The 20,442-nt window shown below is 36.1% G+C and overlaps 6 protein-coding genes and 1 non-coding gene across 9 annotated transcripts in view; 4 read left to right on the forward strand and 3 right to left on the reverse strand.

The window, feature by feature from the left end:
* LOC105173068 (serine/threonine-protein kinase WNK8-like) overlaps window positions 1-644 on the reverse strand; it is a gene marked incomplete in the record, with an annotated part of 3,981 nt that extends 3,337 nt beyond the window's left edge. The window contains 1 exon segment of the mRNA XM_020697935.1: window positions 1-644.
* Window positions 838-910, reverse strand: TRNAF-GAA. The gene has a single exon. It is a non-coding gene; the product is annotated as a tRNA-Phe (tRNA).
* Window positions 1,051-3,873, forward strand: LOC105173069. The gene is made up of 2 exons (XM_011094717.2): window positions 1,051-1,395; window positions 3,001-3,873. Exons 1-2 carry the CDS (start codon window positions 1,302-1,304, stop codon window positions 3,666-3,668), a joined length of 762 nt encoding a protein of 253 aa, XP_011093019.1. The 5' UTR covers window positions 1,051-1,301; the 3' UTR covers window positions 3,669-3,873.
* Window positions 3,729-6,456, forward strand: LOC105173070 (pyridoxine/pyridoxamine 5'-phosphate oxidase 2). Its single transcript, XM_011094718.2, has 8 exons — window positions 3,729-3,831; window positions 4,338-4,433; window positions 4,534-4,583; window positions 4,671-4,728; window positions 5,088-5,120; window positions 5,251-5,346; window positions 5,891-6,058; window positions 6,135-6,456. Exons 2-8 carry the CDS (start codon window positions 4,341-4,343, stop codon window positions 6,234-6,236), a joined length of 600 nt encoding a protein of 199 aa, XP_011093020.1. The 5' UTR covers window positions 3,729-3,831; window positions 4,338-4,340; the 3' UTR covers window positions 6,237-6,456.
* LOC105173071 lies at window positions 11,733-14,844 on the forward strand. 3 transcript variants are annotated; one of them, XM_011094719.2, is made up of 3 exons: window positions 11,733-11,995; window positions 12,441-13,406; window positions 14,100-14,844. In XM_011094719.2, exons 2-3 carry the CDS (start codon window positions 12,484-12,486, stop codon window positions 14,611-14,613), a joined length of 1,437 nt encoding a protein of 478 aa, XP_011093021.1. In that variant the 5' UTR covers window positions 11,733-11,995; window positions 12,441-12,483; the 3' UTR covers window positions 14,614-14,844. The 3 variants fall into 3 exon arrangements, with proteins under 3 accessions (XP_011093021.1, XP_011093022.1, XP_020553504.1); XM_011094720.2 differs by having other exon boundaries at window positions 12,458-13,406; XM_020697845.1 differs by lacking the exon at window positions 11,733-11,995 and having other exon boundaries at window positions 12,018-13,406.
* Window positions 15,384-17,816, forward strand: LOC105173072. The gene is made up of 3 exons (XM_011094721.2): window positions 15,384-15,594; window positions 16,364-16,446; window positions 17,536-17,816. Exons 1-3 carry the CDS (start codon window positions 15,516-15,518, stop codon window positions 17,569-17,571), a joined length of 198 nt encoding a protein of 65 aa, XP_011093023.1. The 5' UTR covers window positions 15,384-15,515; the 3' UTR covers window positions 17,572-17,816.
* On the reverse strand, window positions 18,180-19,910 carry LOC105173073 (uncharacterized protein At4g00950-like). The gene is made up of 2 exons (XM_011094722.2): window positions 19,171-19,910; window positions 18,180-18,511 (listed from the first exon to the last, which is right to left on the reverse strand). Exons 1-2 carry the CDS (start codon window positions 19,801-19,803, stop codon window positions 18,416-18,418), a joined length of 729 nt encoding a protein of 242 aa, XP_011093024.1. The 5' UTR covers window positions 19,804-19,910; the 3' UTR covers window positions 18,180-18,415.

The following is a 20,442-nucleotide window of genomic DNA, read 5'->3' on the forward strand; positions in this document are numbered from 1 at the left end:
CGACAACCTACCAAAGTTAGCAGAAGAAAAAGTGACGTTGAAACCAACGAGGAAACCTAGGAATCAGAGAAAAGCATTGTGAGGGAAAGGGGTTTGTGTTTTTTCGCCGAAAGAGAACGCTGAAGCAATGCAATAGGAAACGAAGGACGGCGATCGCGGGGGGCAGATTCGGGATCGACATTTGCGATCGGCATTGGCAGTATGAACATCCACAATCGAATAATTCAAAGAGAAGGATGATTGAGAAGGTAATCCAGAAAAGGATCCAGGGTGACACGATGAAGAAGAGTATTTTCGCGTCATCAACATAAGACAAATTTCCATAATACCTAATCCTCTGACGCTAAGAATATGATTAAGCTGTGATAACGATACATTAGCTCACTCAATTTATTCATAAAAAAATCAACAGTAATTCCTGAATTTTGCCATAATCGAAATCAAACAGTTTGGTCTCGAGCAAAGGGATCTGAAACAAAAACTTGGAAGGAACGGATTTTTGGTTAGAATTTGAAGGTGGGGTGGGGAGTTGGTGAAATGAAATTAATGGGAGAACGGAAGTGCAAAGGGAATAAAGTGAAAAGGGTTTGTGTTGGGAAGGAAAAATTAAATCAAATCAAATAATTGGGGAAAAAAGGAAAAAATGGAAAAAGTGAAGAAGAGATGAATATATAATTAGGGAATATTAGATCCAAATTGATTTGGGGCGGGAGGAACACACACTTGTACGGACATCTTTATTAACCCTATCTCATAATTAATTAATTTTATTATTATTATAATTTAATTAATCCATCAACAGAATTGACAGAGATAAGAAGAAAATAGAAAAAGGATTGCGGTGAGCGTGGATCGAACACGCGACCTTCAGATCTTCAGTCTGACGCTCTCCCAACTGAGCTATCCCCGCTTTGTTGACAATATCATTTGTCGATCTAACAGTGCTTCGTTGGATACTCACCGCATCAAACTTTCACTGAATATCCCAACTCTGGAAGAAATTATAGTGCCTAGAAAAATGAACCCACCCAACAAAACTGAAAGAAACCCCAACATATGCAGTGCCAGTGCGTCATCGTCGTCATATATAATAATATAATACTTGAGTAGAAGCACTTTCACTCATTTCTTGTAGCGGTTGTTGAGCTAATGCTTTCTTAAACCAATCACATCCTTCCACACAAGAACCCTTCATTCATTGTGTTTTCCTCATTTTTGTTCCGTGTGGGTCGTCGATGCTGAAATTGCTCAAACTCTTGCAGAAAGATTGATTTTTTAAGTACATTGAGCGAGAAAGAGCGATGGGTTTGCTCACAAACAGAGTGGAGAGAAGTGCGATCAAGCCTGGGGATCATATCTACACTTACAGAGCAGTCTTTGCATACTCTCATCATGGTTAATCATTTCTCCTCCCTTCTTCTTTTCTTTAATTTTCTTTTCCCAGTGATGATTATTATCTTGCACTTGAAAGAAAGCTGCTATGTGGCCTGGCCTTCATTTTATTTGACCCAGTTTTCCCACTGGAACTGTATTTTGCTTTCTGATTTGACCTGTTGTTGACCTTGATTTGCCCTTCTCGTATTATTACTCTCAATTTTAGCATTGATTATCTAGAGTCTGGACATATAGTACAAGTTACGACCATGGATTATGTAGTAATGGAATTCTGTAACATTTGATCCTCATTTTCAACACATCAGTTTGTCTGTTCTCTCGCCCTGTGCCGCTGTGCGTTTGTGATGCTCAGAGTTGACTCTTTTCGTTGATTATTTTTCCTGTTTTTTTCTTTGCAAAACTGCCCATTTTAGATTCCTTTTTTGGGATTCTGCTGGCAGCCGAGTGTTGGAGGTGGACAAACCATACCATCAATGTCTCGTAATTGCAGTTCCAATGAAGCTTCAAAACCACGCAGACCCATTGAAACATGCCATACAAATTACAATAATTTTTATACAAAGAGAAAAAGTATATTAGAAAATACCCAAAAAATGATTCTTTTCGTATATGCTCATTGATCTGCTTCTCTTACATCTGTGATGATGAAACGTGAGTTGTAACAGAAGATTGCACGTTCGGGGGCATAATCTTGAGGGTAACATAGGTCACACATGACCAGCAATTGAGCTGACACTTGATTTTGCTCTAATTATAATATGAGCAATATGTGTCTGACAGCAACTTTAACAACTGCTATGTTCCTCCTGAGAGAATCTATGATGAGAATTCTGTGATTTTAGTCAAACAAATTGGACTACGTAGACAAACATTCTTTTTCTTGATGGAGCAATTTCAAACGATTAGGACAAAATTTGGCACATGCATGTGGTATCTCATTTTCTTGTTTACGCCAACCACTTCGATGCTGTGTAAAATCCAGGCCCCACCCATAATGGTTGTGGGTTAAGTTGAAGTGTCCATATGCTGGAAAAGGATGAGGTGATACTACATGCCTGAAGATTACCGGCACTTCAATTAATAAGTGATAAATATCTCTTTGAGTAGTTTGGTGTAATACTGCATAGATTCCGCGCTGTTCATTGTAAACTTGGAGATTTCTTTGTTTCAATAGGAGCCTATACGCTTTTTATTCGATGATAAAGTTCAGGAAGAAAATAGCACATTGTCGTGCTATACACTCTCGTATCCCAATATCCATCTTTTTGTATGAAAATTACTTCTAGTATGCCCACTGGAGCATGGTTTAAATTCCACTAAATTGAGTACATATGTGGTACAAATTTTTCATAGATTATTCCCTTGTTTTTTGTCTCAGTTCCTCCTTAACATTGAAAGTCTTTCTTTCACTAACTGTGCAATTAAGTCCTGCGGCTTCAGTTAGAGTGTTAGATTCAAATGTTTGGTGTTTACACCTTTGGCTGGCTGTTTAGTGCTAATGTGTCGCTATGTTATTAATTACTGGGACTATCGCTTCATTTTCAGTAGCAGTTAAGCACAAATAACTATTACTTGGCTTAGACCTTTTAATGTCTGATTATGCAGGTATCTTTGTTGGGGGTAGCAAAGTAGTTCATTTTACCCGCGTTGAAACGTCTTCCAGCTCTGATTTTGAAGTATACAGCGCAATTGCAGAATGTCCGACCTTTCCTGACTGTGGATTTAGGCAGCCAAGGAGTGGAGTCGTCCTGTCCTGCCTAGATTGTTTCCTTCGTAGTGGTTCCCTTTATTGCTTTGAATATGGAGTAACCCCATCTGTTTTCATGGCTAAAGTACGTGGAGGCACATGCACAACTGCTGCATCTGACCCACCCGATGCAGTCATTGATCGAGCAATGTATCTGCTGCAGAATGGATTTGGGAACTACAATGTGTTCCAGAACAACTGCGAGGATTTTGCTTTGTACTGTAAAACAGGACTCTTGACTATTGATCGGATGGGGATGGGGAGAAGCGGACAAGCTTCATCTGTGATAGGTGCACCATTGGCGGCTCTTCTTTCTTCCCCTCTGAAGTTGCTTGTGCCGAGTCCAGTTGGAGTGGCTGCAGTGACTGCAGGAATGTACTGCATGAGCAGGTATGCAACCGATATTGGTGTGCGAACCGATGTTGTCAAGGTAGACGTGGAGGACCTGGCTGAGAATCTTGGTGTAGAGATCAGTGAAGAAGTAGCTGCAGAAAATGTGGTTTCAGACAGGCAACTTATCAGATGACATCTATTCTCTTCGGATTATATTACATATCTTCAGCCATGAACACTATTGTTATAGACAGAACGCATGGTCTTATCTGCATCATTAGTTTGTTGTTATCTTAATGAATCACATAATTCTATGTGATATATAGTCACAACATTGTAAGAACTACACAAATGAGGTTTGTACAGATTGCATCTTAATCTTATTTTTTCTAGGTGAAGTGATAAACTATTAAATTATTGGTTACGATCATTAATATCAATTATATATATATATATATATTAATCTAATAACTGGGGATGATTATATCAATCATATATTAATAATCTGTAGAAATTGCATCTTAAGCTGGGTTTGCTATGAGGCTAATGGGGTTCTACTGAGGAGCAAATCAGTAATGTTAGATGAATTTGCTATATTCAAATATAATTAGGGGCATTGCTAAGGTGTTGATGCATTATTACTACTTCATATTTTATAATTTTAAAATTTCCTTAAAATCATTTAAACTTTTCGTGGGCCCCAATGAATAAATGTCAACAAGTAGGCAGTAGGCATAAATGAGTTGTGTTGATCAGCTCCAAGTTGTTTTGTTTTTTCTTTACATATATGATAAATTACTAGAAATTGCCCCCAATTTTCCAGTAATATTAAAATCCTCCCCTGAATTTTGGAAACTTGCAGCAAATGGGCAGCTCGTCGGCGGCGCCATGGAAGCAGCTTCTACTCAGCTCAATCCAAGCCAATTCCCACCTCAAGCATTATTCCTATTTCCAGCTTGTCCGCATGTTATATACTGTTATAATTTCTTCAAATTCATTCCCTTTTCTCTTAATTTATGTCCTGTTTTCTTTTCTTCCCTCTTTTGGGTTATTTCCAGGCAACAGTAGCATCTAACGGCAGACCCTCCAATCGCACAGTTGTTTTCAGGTTTCTCCCCTTTACAGTGCGCACAACGCAGAAGATTAAAGTTTGATCTTTTTTCTTTTCATTATGTTAATTCTATGTTTTAATCAGAGGGTTTCAAGATGACGGTGATAAGATTCTAATCAACACCGACAATCGCTCTCGGAAGGTTCATTTTTTTTATTTGTTTTGTCTGAATTCACTCTTTCTGTATAATCCATTTTGTGGTTTTTGAGTATACTAATTTATTGCCATGAATTTGTATGCAAGAGTTCATCATTTCAAACTCCATTCTTTTTGCTTATTTCTTTGTTTGCACCATCATATGAATCTTTTTTACTATACAGCATCACCAGTTTTTCCACATTAGTATGATGATTAAATATTTAGTTGTTGAATGTCGTTTTTGTTTCAACGCAATTTGGCTTTCGGTAAGGTTTCTAGCCTGTTTCATGCAATGTCACTGCGCCGCCATTTCTAATATTATTCAGGTGAGGGACACAACTAATCAACTTGAAATTTTGGCAGATTGATGAGCTCAAGCACTGCCCTTTTGCCGAGGTACATGTATGTTTGTTTTCGTTAAGAATGCAGTGAACTAACATTGGCGCTGACACGTGGTTTCGATTGCTCTTCGCTTTCTACAAGTTAAGTTGTAATCTGTGAACTCCTGCTTCTTTTGATGGTTCAGATATGTTGGTATTTCACTGAATCTTGGGAGCAATTCCGAATCAACGGATCAGTAGATGTCATAGATGGAACTAATCCTGATCCGGTGAAACTTGAGGTAAATTCCATAGCTTTTGCAACCTCTTGAATAGTCCAGTTAGAATTCAGTATGAAATATAGGATGAAACTCCAATTCTGTAGAAGCAGTCCAAGTTTACACTGTAATGGGAGTGGCCAACTATTCCACCCCATCATCCTGTCGGGAAATTTCAACACAGAAGGAGCAGCATGTGCAAAATTAGAATGGAAAACCAAATATAAGAATATAGACATTTTAAAGTGCTTCAGAGATATGAGTTGCGCTGAAGATGGCTCAAGTTTCTCTTATTCCCTCACCAGGGAAAATTAGGGAACAAGTGTGATACAATTGTCATGTGATTAGTAGTTATCTTCTCTGAATTGTACATCAATCACAAGGCAAGTGTTTTGCACTTATCATATAATTGATTTAGGTCCCGCTATACCCTGTCTTGGTTAGAATTTCCCTATTACAAGTTAAGTGTATGCGAAAACCATAAATATATGGACTTTGGTGTGTGAAATGCAAAAGCACGTTAGCAGTTACTCAAGAAAAATAAGTAAAGGTATATGCTCGAATGCAGCAACGAGAGAAATCCTGGTTTGCATGCTCTCCTAAATCAAGGCTGCAGTATATGGCGCCCACGCCAAGACTCCCTTCCCTGAGCGAACTGCCATCTGAAATCCCCTCTATGGATCCTTCCATTGGACCAGTAGCTGCATTTTGCCTGCTCATACTCGATCCTGCCCAGGTTCTCAGACTCTCTCCCTGTTGCTTTCTTGATTTCCTGAAACCTTCAAAGTCATAGATTCATGTGTTGTTTGCAGATTGACTATTTGAATTTGAAGAGCAATGAGAGGCTCATATTCACATCAGGATTGAGTAGTGATGGAAAGAAGCTCTGGACTTCAGAAAAAGTCAATCCTTAACATTATGTCCCAGTTTCGCAGGAAAATTTACAGTTGGTGGGAGAGTTTGATCAATTATTTTGACATTGATTCATTTATTATTATCATTATTATTATAAATGGCTACTCTGTCTCAGTGGAGTGTGTGATTTATCTAACCTGTCTGATAATAGCAGCACTTTGATCAATATTTTGAGATTCCTGAGGAAATACTGGAAAAGGCGTGTTGATTAAATTCATTATTAATATCAAGGAATAAATTGGAATAGCAGGGAATGGAATGGAAATGACATGGACCAACACCAACCTTAATTTGCAAACATATTTTTGTTCAATAACATGTTGTTGTAGACGAATAGCATAGATGTTGTATAAACTTTTGATCACTCTCCATCTTTTTCTTATTGGATGGGAAAGGGGTTTGGAGTTTGGAGGGGGGGAGTAATGGATGCTCATGTCAGGCAGTGGCAGCTAACACGTGTATCCATGCATTGGGTGAATAAGCTGCTGATACTCATACCCCCACAATTCTTGTTCAACGTAAGAGGGATTCCTGGACCCCCGGGGTTCCCAATATGAAATCCATACACATCCCAATCTCTTCTCTTGCAACTCACTCAATCATCACCATAAACTAATATGAGGAAAAAGTATATAACATTATCTTGTCTCTATGTATTAATAAATTGGTATATTGCTATTTAAATTATATCTATTTTTACGCATTATCGTCGAAATTGTTCTTTTTTTTAATAATTTATCCTCTCAAATTTATGAAAGTTGTATTTTGTCATATATGACTAATTTTTTATCGGAAGAATATCACATATGCTGTATATGTGAAAAATATCACATCATATTACTCTTAAATATCATATAAACACTGCACGTGCTGTTTTTTCAACAAAAAACTTGATTGAAAAACAGTTATAAATGACAAAATGCAAAATTTTATAAAATTGAGTTAATAAATTAATTAAAAAAAAGTTTAAATGCCAACATGCAAAAATGGTCCTAGTTCAAATTACAAAATATAATTGATCATAATAAATATTTAAAAACACAACTATTTATATAAAAAAGAAAATTGTCTTAATTCATCTTAAAATATAATGTACGTACATAGGATAGGATGTGTTCATTAGGAGATTAAAAAAAATTCAAAAACCCCTAATTAAATTGAATTGAACTATTTTATGAAAAAGAAAGGAAAGAATGAAATTGGGGGTCGGCCATCACATACCGCTCCACCTACCTTTTATTATATACATATATATTCTTTACTATTAGACACACACTCTACGAAATTCGCATATTCACCAACTGCAGGTAATGTTTTAATTTTAAAAATTTATATTAACTTATATAATTATGTTATTTAATTAATTCATTTATTAAATATAATTTATATTGATCGATGTACTATTTTACCGTAATATTTTACGAAGCTATTTAACCGTAATATTTTACGAATTTAGCTATTTAAAATATTATTGAGTTAAATATCAGATTTTGATATAAAAATGATATAGTGGTTAATTAAATTTTAGGTTTGGTAGATTTAAATATTATTATCATTAATTTACTCAATTTCATAGGACATGTTGACTAAACTGTTAATTATATGTATTGATATTTAATTAAATTCCATAACAGCGAGAACTTTTTAGAAAATTTATAAAGATATTCAAAATTGTATTTAATAAGTATTTGAAAGTCGTATTTGAAAATATTATAGTTATTATATAGGAAAAATGAGATTTTTGAAATGATTTAATTTATAATCATTGAAAAAAATAAAATGAAAAGAGCTTTGACGCGATATGAAAAAAAGTTATGATGCAATGTGAAAAGAGCTATGATGTGATATAAAAGAGTTATGATGCGATTTAAAAGAGATGTGATGCGAAATGAGATTGATAAATCAGCTGTCAAAGGGATGCACTTGAACTTTATATAATTGTGAGATTGAGTTTATAGAAAAAATACTATATCACCTTCTGGTAAGCAGACTAGAAAAAAAAAAGAAGTTTAATTGATTATTTTATTGCGAGTTGGCTATGTGGTGCAATAAAACTGATTATATTAGGAATAAATTGATTATATTCTATGCATGTTGTCTACTTATCTTGTCTTGACTATATTTGATATACATATATAGATATGACTGGTTATTTACTTACTGAGTTGCAGAATCATTCCTCTGTTGATATTTTTTTTCAGGAGTAGATCTTGTGTCTGCCTGTCGAAGGTTAGGTCCAAATGCTACATTCAATCAGGTCGGGCCATTACGCAGTTTTCTCCTCATTTTCAGTTAAAATACAAATCACATTTTGGTTGTATAAAGAGGAATTAAAAGCGTAGAAACTACTTGTGATGGATTACTTTGTGGTATTTGGTATATGCGTATATATATAAAATTGTGGGTTAATTATGTTTGTTATGACGTTAGGATTACATATGCATATTGATTATGTGCATATTTATATATATAGATACAGGGGTTACTTTAAATATGATATTTAGGGAAGATATAGTTGTAATAGTGATAGAGGGTGCTACACTAGGTGGTATCAGAGCAAGGATTAGATTTCTTAAGAATAGTAGATGAAATTTGAGATTATACGTAAGGTATATATTAGGAAGCTACTTATATGTGTGCATTTCATATAGGATGGAAACGCCAGGTAAAAACGCTGCTAGCCCAACTAAGAATTGGGGTAGGACGGGAAACATGGCGCTTAAATTGGATATAAGCAAGACATATAATAAAATTAAGTAGAGCTTCCTTCGACAGGTACTTCTTAAACTAGGCTTCCACGATCACTTTGTACCTCTTGTTCTTTGTGTTTTGTCTGTTATACTTTTCCCTTAAAGAAGAAATCTTCATTCACTGCAACTAAAACCTCTATTCTTTTATATTAAGTGGCAGGTAATTTGGTAACATTATCCCATTACGAAATCTTCGGCAGGGAAACCCCCTGTCACCTTATCTCTTTTTGCTTTGTATGGAGACTCTGAGCTCATTGATCTCTTGGGTGGAACTGGTAGGGGAACTTCAGGGTATTTGCATTAGTAGAGGTGCACCAAGCATTTCTCACTTATTCTTTACTGATGATACCCTTTTGTGTTATCGAGCCTTTGTTGAGGCTATGGAGTGCATTCGATCTATTTTACAGTTGTCGTGTTCAGTAAAGATACATCTAAGCCTACTATGACGATTATATCTGCAGGACTTGGTATTTGGAGGGCGGACAAACATGTATATACTTGGGACTGCCATCTGTTGTGGGTTGTTCGAAGAAAGCGGTATTTGATTCCATAAGAGATTGCATTTAGAAGTGAATTAGCTCATGGGGGTAAGAAACAACTTTCTCAAGCCGAAAAAGAGGTTCTTATAAAAGTAGCGTTACAAGCCATTCCCATGTATGCTATGAGTGTCTTTAAACTACTGAGGAACTCATTCGTTAGATTGAGAATATGGTTGTTCACCTCTTGTGGGGATCATCTGAGACCCATAAGATACATTCATTATGTTTGGTTTCATTTTCAGACAATTTTTGAGACAAGACAAAACACACCTAATGTTTGCCTCTTTGTTTTTACACCTTGTTTGTGTGTTTTATTATTTTTGAACTTTCTATATAATATATATATATATACACTTTTATATATATAAATATAATATAAAAAAAATATTATTTGATAATGAACAGTAATTTTTGTCTCCAAAAAATACAACATTAAACATACAATATCTATATATATATACGCATTTATATATAAAAGATATATGATTTGACGATGAACATAGACTTTTGTCTCCCAAATCCCAACAACAAATATACACTATTTATTTTAAAATATTTTAAATTATGTCTAAAAACAAATCCAAACATACACTCTATCTCCAACATACACTTATTTATCTCTATTTTTCTCTCTCTATCTCCAAAATACAAAACAAAACACTCCAAAAATAAAATCAAACATAATGATTGGTTCTCATGTAATCGTTTGTGTACATCCAAGTTGCAAAGAGGACTAGGATTAAGGGATATCGTACTTCAATAACGCCACGCTTGCAAAGCAAGTTTGGCGCTTACTTGTCAAACCAGACTCTCTAGTTGGGCAAGGGGGGTGGGGTATCGTAGCAGTAGTAATAGACGTTTGATATGGACAAGTCAGTTTGATTGCAGGAGGATCTATTTATCATCTATCTATCAAACCAAAAATATCAATCCACAAAACTCCAATTATATATTATCAGTATTATTAGTAAGGGTAAAGGGTAAAGGGTAAAGGCCGCCCCACTATCCATTTTCCTTCCACCTAATTAATTAATCACAAGCAGAAGCCGCCATCTCTTAGTTTAACGCTTAATCTCTAATGTTTACCAACAAATTTTAAATTTTAAATTATCTCATATTTTAATGGTTAACGTTTTAAATTTTAATTTTTTTCTTTTAACTACAAATAATTGTATTGCTATTTTAATTAACAACTATTAATTAGAGTTAAATAATTTAAATTAATTATTTAATTAGACTTGAATACTTGATTCAACTAATATTTTATTTTTTAATAAATAATATCACTTTAGATTTAAATACATTTAATATAGTTTTCAATCTAAAATGATTTGTATAAGAAAATATGTTCATATAAATTATTAATTTTTCATCAAGTAATATTATTTTTTTAATAAATAATATCAATTTAGAATTAAATACCTTAACATAATTTTCAATCTTAATGAATTATATAAGTCAAAGTATATCTTCATTTAAATTATTAATTTTCTCGTCATGTAATATCATTTTACGATCTATAATGAATTATATAATACGAAAAATACATTCAACTAATATTTTATTTTTTAATAAGTAATTTCAGTTAAGATTTAAATATTTTAAAATAACTTTTCACTCTAAAATGAATTGTATAGCATAAAGTATATGTTCATCTAAATTATTAATTTTCTCATAAAGTAATTTCTTATTATTTGTATTTTATTTATAATACTATGATTTTTTTTTATTAATAATGAATTATATACTAATAATAGATGATTAAAAGTGTATAAAATATCGGGGTGGGGTGGGCCCGGGGGGTTCAGGACAAAACCCGAACCCAACCGAGTCCCGACTAGCCACGCCCCAAACCCACAAAATTCTATTTCAGACCCGCCCCATTTAGGTGGCGGCCCCAATTATCAGGGACCAATTGCCATCCCTACTAAGTTGTACATAGACATCAAATAATAAAATTCAGCATTAAAGTACTATACTATCAATTTTTACTGTTTAAAGCCATTTTTATCCTTATTATTTAATATTATCAAACTCCATCTATATACATAAGTAGATAAAAAGGCTAGTTTATGAAGGTTAAAAGTGTAATTTCAAGTAGATACATTGATTAATATATTTGTATTTTAGAGGTATATTCATTTTTGTAGTTGTTTATATAAAAATTCAAAAAAGTGAGTGAGATGAGAGATGAGATTCATTCAAGTCAAGTATATACCCTACCATACATGTAAAGTATGTTCACTCACCCACTCAACATTCCCCAACAGATAATAATCCGACATCGTCTGGGGATAAGAACACTTTATACGACAGCGTTCCACGTTAAAGCAGAGCGCCGGCACTGGAGAATGATAACTGAAACTCACTGAAACATGAGCAACATCCCCACCCTCTCTCTCTCTCTCTCTCTCTTTACAGATCTCAACAACGCTCACTCCCATCTATACTCACTCTTATCCGTTCCAGGTTTCACTTCTCTCTTCTCACCTTCCACTCGACTCTCTCTCTCTCTCTCTCTCTCTCTCCCCTCTTTCTCCCTTTTCTTTTTTTTTTTTAATGATTTGTAATTCAGATCGAGTCTGAGTTAATCCCGGTGCCGCGCCGATGATAGGGTTTATCCAGTTTTTCATTTTTTTCGTTTTTGGTGGTTGGGTGAGGGTAAATTTTATTTTTGTTGTAAGAATTCTGAAGATTAATTTAATTTTGGGGTAGTTGCTGGAATTGCAAATGTTACACGGATTAATGGATGATGAAGCTTTGATCTTTTTGAGTTGGGTGTTTATGGATGTTATGATCTGTTATTTGGCTTGAATTGTTGGCAGCTTAGGCAGAATATGCATCAGAAAAAATTTCAAGCTTGGGCTAATTGCTAAAAATCTTTTCGAAATTATTTCTTATATTTTTTCCTCAGAGATTTTTTGGATGTAGGAATTTGCTGAGTGCATGGATGAGTAATGGCATTCGCAGAAGCTAGGGCTGCTTGGCAGAGAACGGCCAACAGATGCTTGGTCCAAGAAGATGCGAAAAGAGCTCCTAAATTGGCTTGTTGCTCATCATCAGTGCCCCCTTCTGTTAAACAGGCTGAGACTGGACCTACAGGTGCAGCTGGTGGCCAAGACATTCCTAACTCCCCCTCTCTGCCGTTTAATCACTATCCTTCCTATTCTAATCTATCTCCAAATTCAAGATGGTGGCTTCAGCTGCAACCCAATTATGGGTATCAGAAGGGTTTGACGGATGAACAGTTTACTTCCACGGAAGGTAAAATTGGAACCTGCCAGATCCAAGAAAACTCAGGAGACGTTGCAAGCAATGTTGTTGATCGGACTTCCCATGTCGAATCTTCCTTTGATAACCAGTTTGGCAAGGAAGAATTTTCAGTTGAAGATGGAAAGTTTGGAACATTCTGTGGCCGGGATTGCCAAGATCCTCTCAAGCTTGAAGTCAAGGAGGATTTTCGAGAACTAAGAGGCGAAGATCTTTTTTGTTGTGAAGTTTCAAAAAACGCCAATGATCTTTATTTAGATTCGGAATTGTCCTGGATTGGGCCTGAGAAAAATACTCCATGGTGGCGAACTGCAGATACTGAGGAGTTGGCTTTATTAGTTGCACAAAGATCGCTTGATCTTATAGAGAATTGTGACCTTCCCAGGCCCCAGAATACTCATTTCACGAAGGATCTTAGAATCAATGCATCCTGTTACAGTCATGATCAAATTTCCACCTCACCACTGGATCGAAAGCCTGGAATTGGGAGTCACAACCATTGTGGTGCTCATGATTCTACCCCAGTCAGCCTGACTGCTGGAAGTTCTTGCCGACAACTTAGAATGTCAGCTAGAGATCAATTAGTATCTGTAGTAGGCAAGCCATTAAGGTAATCTACCGCTCATGTGTTCTCATTGTTTCTTAACATCCATGATCACCACATTCAGTGCTAAATCATGCTTTTACAGCTTCTGTGGATATAGAAGTTAATTCTTAATAATTGCTGTATAAAAATACGATATCTTTTTTTTGGGTTCAACGGCTTGCAGATCTATATCTGATTGACTGACAAACCTTCACTACAGGATTTTGGACATCACAAATTTTTTCTCTATATTCCGTCAAAAACTTATTTCAAGTAATTTTTGAAGTCCTATGATAAGTTGAAAATGGGAGAGTCCTAAATTGACTTCTGTAAGTAGGGTATGTAACTCCACAAGGTGTTTGGGGGCAAGATGTTATGCATTCAGACATGCTATCTACAAATAGGAGCTTACGTCTAGTTGTGTTTTTTTATCTTGAAAAAATGAGTTACTCTGTTCTTTTCTTCATCAATTTTCTTCACATTTTGGTGGAAACCCAACCTGCTGCTTATTGCATTTTTTGGTTTGATTTTCTTTGGGATGAGGGAGCATGATTGAGTAGAAACCTTTATCCATCCCATAGTGAAACCTTATAGTCTGTAAAATGGTGGAAGGTCAAATTTTAGATTTTCCAGATGGACAGCCCATATATAACTTCATCTTATTTAGCTCACACATCACATCTCATATTCAAATCTTATCATCTTTACTGTCTGCAGTGTTGTGACTTGCGAACGGAAAATCAGGGATAGCCCAACTAATGAGAGAATGCCTGAGCTGCCTGGACTTGATGATGATGCAAGCAAGGCTCGACTACTGGAAGCACTTCGTCATTCTCAGACACGCGCCAGAGAAGCCGAGCATGTAGCGGAACAGGCTTGTGTGGAGAAAGATCATGTTGTCAAGCTTGTATTCAGACAGGCATCACAGCTCTTTGCCTATAAACAGTGGGTCCATCTTCTGCAACTGGAGAACATGTATTTCCAGTTCAAGAACGCCAAAGCTCAGACATCATCGGCTGTCATTCCTGTAGTGTTACCTTGGACACCTCTAAGAACTAGGAAAATGAGGAAAAGCTGGCAAAAATCGTCCAGTAGAAAAAGGGCCAGACGGCCTCGTCCACAGATACATGATTTGGGCAGACATGCATTTGTTTTTGCGTTAGGGTTGGGGCTTATTGGCGCCGGTTTGTTACTGGGGTGGACCATTGGGTGGCTGCTGCCTACCTGGTGATGATGGATCTACTGCTGTCTTAAGGATTTGTGGATTTAGGTGTATTACAGGGTTTTATAGAGCTGTATTGCCCTCTCCCTATCTTGTACATAAGAAGTACATGTAAATTTAACGTTTTATGTCCTTAATTTCACCTTTCTCAATATGAGCGCAGTCATTCAAACTTTGTGTAAGTTGCAGCAAAAGACTTTTGTGTATATAAATGGCATTGTGGGTGGAGTTGTATGGCTCTCTCTCTTCTTGTTTCATAATCGCTTTAGTATCTCACACTGACTGAGAAAAGCATATAGCTTAGAATTAGTTCAATTTATTTCATAATATAAGAGTAAAATTCACTCTTGTTCGCTGACTTATATTAGATCTAGCTAATGTTTTTATTCAGCTCTGACAATTTCCATCTCATCTCCTATGCACTTTCACATGGTAAGTTATTGTAATTATAATTTTAATTTTAGATCACAACAAATTCTTTTAATATTTATTATAATTACAAACACATTCTCGTTATTTTAAAAATTATAAATACTCATTTGAAATTAATGATTTCTAATAATATCTCTTCTTGGACAATTAGCTCCAGACTATTTGTTAGACGATCATTAATTTTAGAGAATATTTGTGATTTTTTAAATAATAAGAAATATTTTTAATTATATTAAACCTCAAGTGAGCTCTTTCATAATTAACCCTTTAATTTACCATAATTTTCAAAAAGAAAATAAAAACCCAGCCCATTTGGTTGGGCCCAACCCATTTTCTAACACATTCCATTGACACTGAGAGAACGAAGAACTCTCTAGCAATAGCAGGCGACGAGAGATCGCGAAACAGAAACAGCGCGAATCCGTAGGGGACGAGATTAATAGAGGCGAAAGCGAGAAAACAATCCGCAATCTGAAAAGATGCCGGTGATGGAGAAGCTGAAAATGTTTGTGGTCCAAGAGCCTGTCGTCGCTGCTTCTTGCCTTATCGCCGGTGTTGGTCAGTATTTCTACTTCTGTATCTTGGATTTTGATTTTGCTCCTGAGTTTTTACTCAATTCGTGGCTAGAGTAACAAAATTGGAAACTCCGAACAGATAGTCTGAATAGGAACTAAATTAGCTGATTTGGTTCACTTTCTCAATCCTTCCTAGTTCCCATTTGTTGCGAATGAAAATAGGGAAAAAGGTGGGCCACTTATGTTGAGCCAACACAATATCCGAATGGCAAGAACTGGAGTAAGCAGCCCCTGCATATGGTATGGTGCAGCCAATTCTTACCATTGCTATGGTATGTGGGTATGGGATCATTGGGTTCGCGCTGTCCAATATTTAAGGGAAAATCTAAAAACTTGGTTGTGCTGGTGCATTAAAAATTGGGCAGCAGAGGCATACCAAGGTGGTAACTTTCTGGACTAGTTGGGTAATTGCCTTTTGGTGGCTTGATCCGTTTGGTAGCATGTCATTTCTGTCTCCAGTTTATGTTGGGGTATCAATTCTCAAGTCGACATATATTTTAATTTGCTGTATTTTTCAGTGTTCGCAGCTGTTTAATGGAAGCGCATAGAGTACATAATATATTAATGATTGTGCTAGGTTGTGAGAGGAGAGTGGGCTGTGTTTATGTAAAGACTCTGCAATTTGATGTTTTTTCGCTTAATATGAAAAAGAATGTGCAAAACCCTGTGGTTAGATAGCAACCACCTATATGATATCATTACAGGATCAACGTATATCCTTCTTAAGACATCTAGTATTGGGGCATTTGTAGGACTCTTCCTCCCAGCAGTGGTAAGACCTATACTGGACTCTTTTGAAACATCCAAGCAAGTACCTCCACCTGCCTTAAGTGATGTAAGTGACTTTTTGTCTATGCACTGTTATTTTTTAACTGTAAAGCAAAAATCCTCGTTTTCAATGCAATGTTTCCGCTCTTCTAGTTGGTATCTTTTTAACTTCTCTTACTTTTATGATCTCTAAATATTGTTTTGAGGGTTTACCGTTGATGCTTGCGAGTTGCTATCCATATACTAATCATCATAAATAGTTTCTCCTGTCCAGTTTTCATCCAACAGAGGAATGAACTTGTATTATATCAGGAGGAAATTCTCTTTCCTCTTTTCCTGATTGGAGCTAGCTAGAGTTTAACATTTCCTGTTTCTAAGATAGATTTTTCATGTATCACTTGATTTCAGTGGCAGCATGTTATTGGTTAATGATGAATATCATGGTCGGGCATGGGTTTAACATATAATTGCTATACCTGTCAAACAAAAGCTAAGCGGACCCCTCGAAACACAGATCATTAAGTGCCAGCTGTCTCACTAGTCACTACTGGTATTCTTTTGCCGCTCTGTATCTTACATTGAACCACATTGAATGCCTCATAGTCATAGGAAAGAAGTAGATCGAATAATCAACATAGAAAGTGGCTGTCATTTCTCTGTGCAGTATACAATGAAAAATTCTTGTTGACGATCTCTACCATATCAAGGCTGACTCTGAACCCCAGGGATCCAGTCTATTATCGGAAACATTGAGGAGTTTGGTGCAGTGGAAGTCATTTGCTGGTTTTAGAGTCACCAATTAGTTGGCTGTGGGGTTTCTGAAGGTGCCTACTGCCCAGGCATCTTACTCCTGCCCTCAAAATAATATTGTTATTGCACAAGCTTAAAGTGTGCTTCAAACAACAGAAAATTAATCCAGTTGCTAGGGTTCGATGGTTAGGACCTTATTATAATTGTGTTTCATGTACAATGGGACATAGGTAATGCACATAGTGTCTGCATTGGATACAAAGTTTCAGTTGGATGGAAGTATGCTTATTCAAGTATGAATGAGCAGCAAACTTCTCAAAATTTGGATGTTTGTTCAAGCTGAGGAAGAGAAACTTTTTCCTTTAGGCTTTATGCCATTGGACTGAACTCTGTTCTGTATTTGCAGGTAGTTGCTGGTGTGACAGGAAAGAAACAGGGTTGAGACTGACCAGAAGACATGGTGCTTTCTTAAATGTGCTCAGGAATAGAAATAAGTCTCTGAAATGTTTATCTTGGATTGAGGGTGCTATATATTTCACATTGAATACGCAAGAAACATTGCATTTACATGAAGCTTCCTTTGCTACCTATTTGTGTAATTCCACATTGCTTTGACGTCATTTTTTGACATTATTGCCCACATGTTGGCTTCCGATGTTTACATGGAAAATAGTAGTTTTGCATCGAGTTTTCTTTAGGCTTGTTATATTTTTCTCTTAATTATTTATTTAGTTCCGTTCTTCCGGCATTGCTTGTTCGTTTAGCTTTCAGATGTTCTTCATTCTAAGATATGCCACAAGATTCTGTGAGCGCGAAAGGCCATCTAATTTTGACATGTCTTTTCTGCTTTCCTGTTTTCTTTCCACATGCTGCAAGAGGATAATCCTCCTCTTTGACTTTGCAGGTGTGTTTTTACTTTTTATTTTTTCTTTTGTCTGTTGAAGAGATGCATACAGGGTATCAAATGCAAATCAAAAGGGGATTTCTTTCTTGGATGGGTAAACAAAAACTCCCAGTTCAACGCGAAAGATATATATGTTACAGCTAGAATTATTGATGATTGTGGGAAAGTGGGTGTAGTAAATATTAATGAGAGGCTGCGGAAACGGGTAATTGTCAAGTACAAGAGAGAGTTACATTAGCTACGAAGAAAGAAAGTGAAAGGTGATAATTATACATGCAAAGTAATGAAGCGTTTCTTGTAAACCATTGACGATGATCTTCTATGCAGGCAAACTGATAATATTACATTCGTTCCTCCAATCAAGATTTTCCTTCTTGCATGTCTATATGCCGGACTCCTTCAAACGGATCCTTTCTTTCTTCGATTTTCTACTACTCTTCCATGCCATCACTTGATTTAAACTCTCACATATAGCACTCTGACATTAAGCAGACAAAAATGATCAGTTTTTCAGTAGTCAACTGTGTTAAAATAAAAGCCTAAAATGAAGGGCAAAGGCAAACAAACGTCAAAATGGACATGTTTTACAGTCTTCACTTTGATCAGCAGGCTGCCCCACTCCCTTTCTTTTTCATGCACATTGACGAAACAACACATAAAATAAAAGCTGTGTACAGAATTCCAACTACTCTATTTTTATCATTTTTGGCATCTTTTGCTGAACGGGAGGGTTAGGTCATTAAAGTCGATGGAGGCCCCCCCACAATTTGTATATTATTTAATCTTACTATATATTACTAGAACTCATAAGCATGACAAATAAATATGATTGCAATTAAGGGCGGTGTGTACCCATTACCCAATATTAGGTGGTCTTTAATCAAATTTTTTAGAGCACTGAAAAGACAAGACGTGGGAGTAAAACAAAAATGTGTATGTGAAACATTTGGAGTCAAGCTCTTTGGGTTATCTTAATATAATCAAGAATTAATCATGATCTCATTAAACCAATAATCTGATCAAACTGATAAACTAAGCATTTTTGAAAATATAACGAAGGATTGATTGGTGAAAAACAGCATTTTTCTAGAGACAAAAGTTAAAATAGATTAACAAGAAGAAAAGAAATTTAGTTACCCAGATATGAGTAGACGTCGGTTGGGAAGAACTGGAAAAGCTTCCACTTCTTCTCATCTTCCCCTCCATTTTGGCCCTGCTGGAGCTCTCATAACTCTCACAGCCAGTAGTTGAAAAACAATCCCCATCATCAACCTCCTTTTTACCACCACTCTTGAACCTCAAAGTCCTACGGAAGAACCCTACTGGTCTTGAAATTCTCCGCCCTCCACTACTCCTCTTTCCAAGCAGCACATCCACAGCACTCTCAGGACTATCGCTGCTGTGGCTGTCGAAGGAGTCGTGGGCCTCCCGAAAGAATCTGAAGGAAGAAAACTTAGGGCGGGCGACATTATAAGGGCCATCAAGAACAGTGGTGGGGGAGGGCATTTTGTGGGCAGGCTCCACCCTACAGGGTGGAAGCTCCAAGGGCTTGGCCGCGGGTTGGGGAAAGGGAATGATGTCGGTGCAGGGTCGGGGTTTGCCGGGCTGTTCCTCCCATTTGAAGGGGACGGAAGCTAAGGTCTGGAGTGGGGGAGTTGAAGTTCCTGATGGATGGTCAGGTGAATGCATGGCCATGGTGGGTGCTGGTAGGGGTAAAAACGGAAAGCTGAGTGTGGAGAAACATGGATCTGTTTCATCCTCTTCTGCCATGTTTGCGTGTGGGTGTGTGGGGGAGAGAGAGAGAGACTGAGTGAGTGTGGATGGAACCTTTTATGTTATGATGATGAAGAGGATTAATAGAGGAGTGAGGAGAGGAACGGGGACCAACCCCTGTTACCAATTTTTTCTTTTTTGGTGGATAATTACGTTTATAAGCTTTGATTTATAGTTTGTTTACACAAATTATTTTATTATTTATACGATTACACATATACCTGCTAAAATAACAATATTATTTATACAAAATCATTCTTTACTCTTTTGAAAAGTTACACACACCATAAAAATTTTAGCATTATTATACAAACTACCCCTATTTTTTTGCTGTTTAGAATAATTTCTGTAATTATACACAAAATAGGGATTATTTGTGTAAATAGACTAGTGGTAATAAAAAAAAATTAAAAACCCCAAAAACGCCAGATCAAACCGAATTAAACTACTTTTCATTATTTATTTTTCAAACCGCAATTCTAAATTTAGTGTAAAATCTCACCGCTACTATTGGTTTGGTTTTAATTTAGAACTTAAAAAATCGTCAAAAATCACACCGCTCCGCTAAATATATAATTAATTTTTTAAATATTATATATAATAATTTGATAAAATAATTAATTTTTTAGAAGAATA

The sequence above is a fragment of the Sesamum indicum genome, linkage group LG11 (assembly GCF_000512975.1).
Source record: "Sesamum indicum cultivar Zhongzhi No. 13 linkage group LG11, S_indicum_v1.0, whole genome shotgun sequence".
In the NCBI taxonomy this organism is placed as follows: Eukaryota; Viridiplantae; Streptophyta; class Magnoliopsida; order Lamiales; family Pedaliaceae; genus Sesamum; species Sesamum indicum.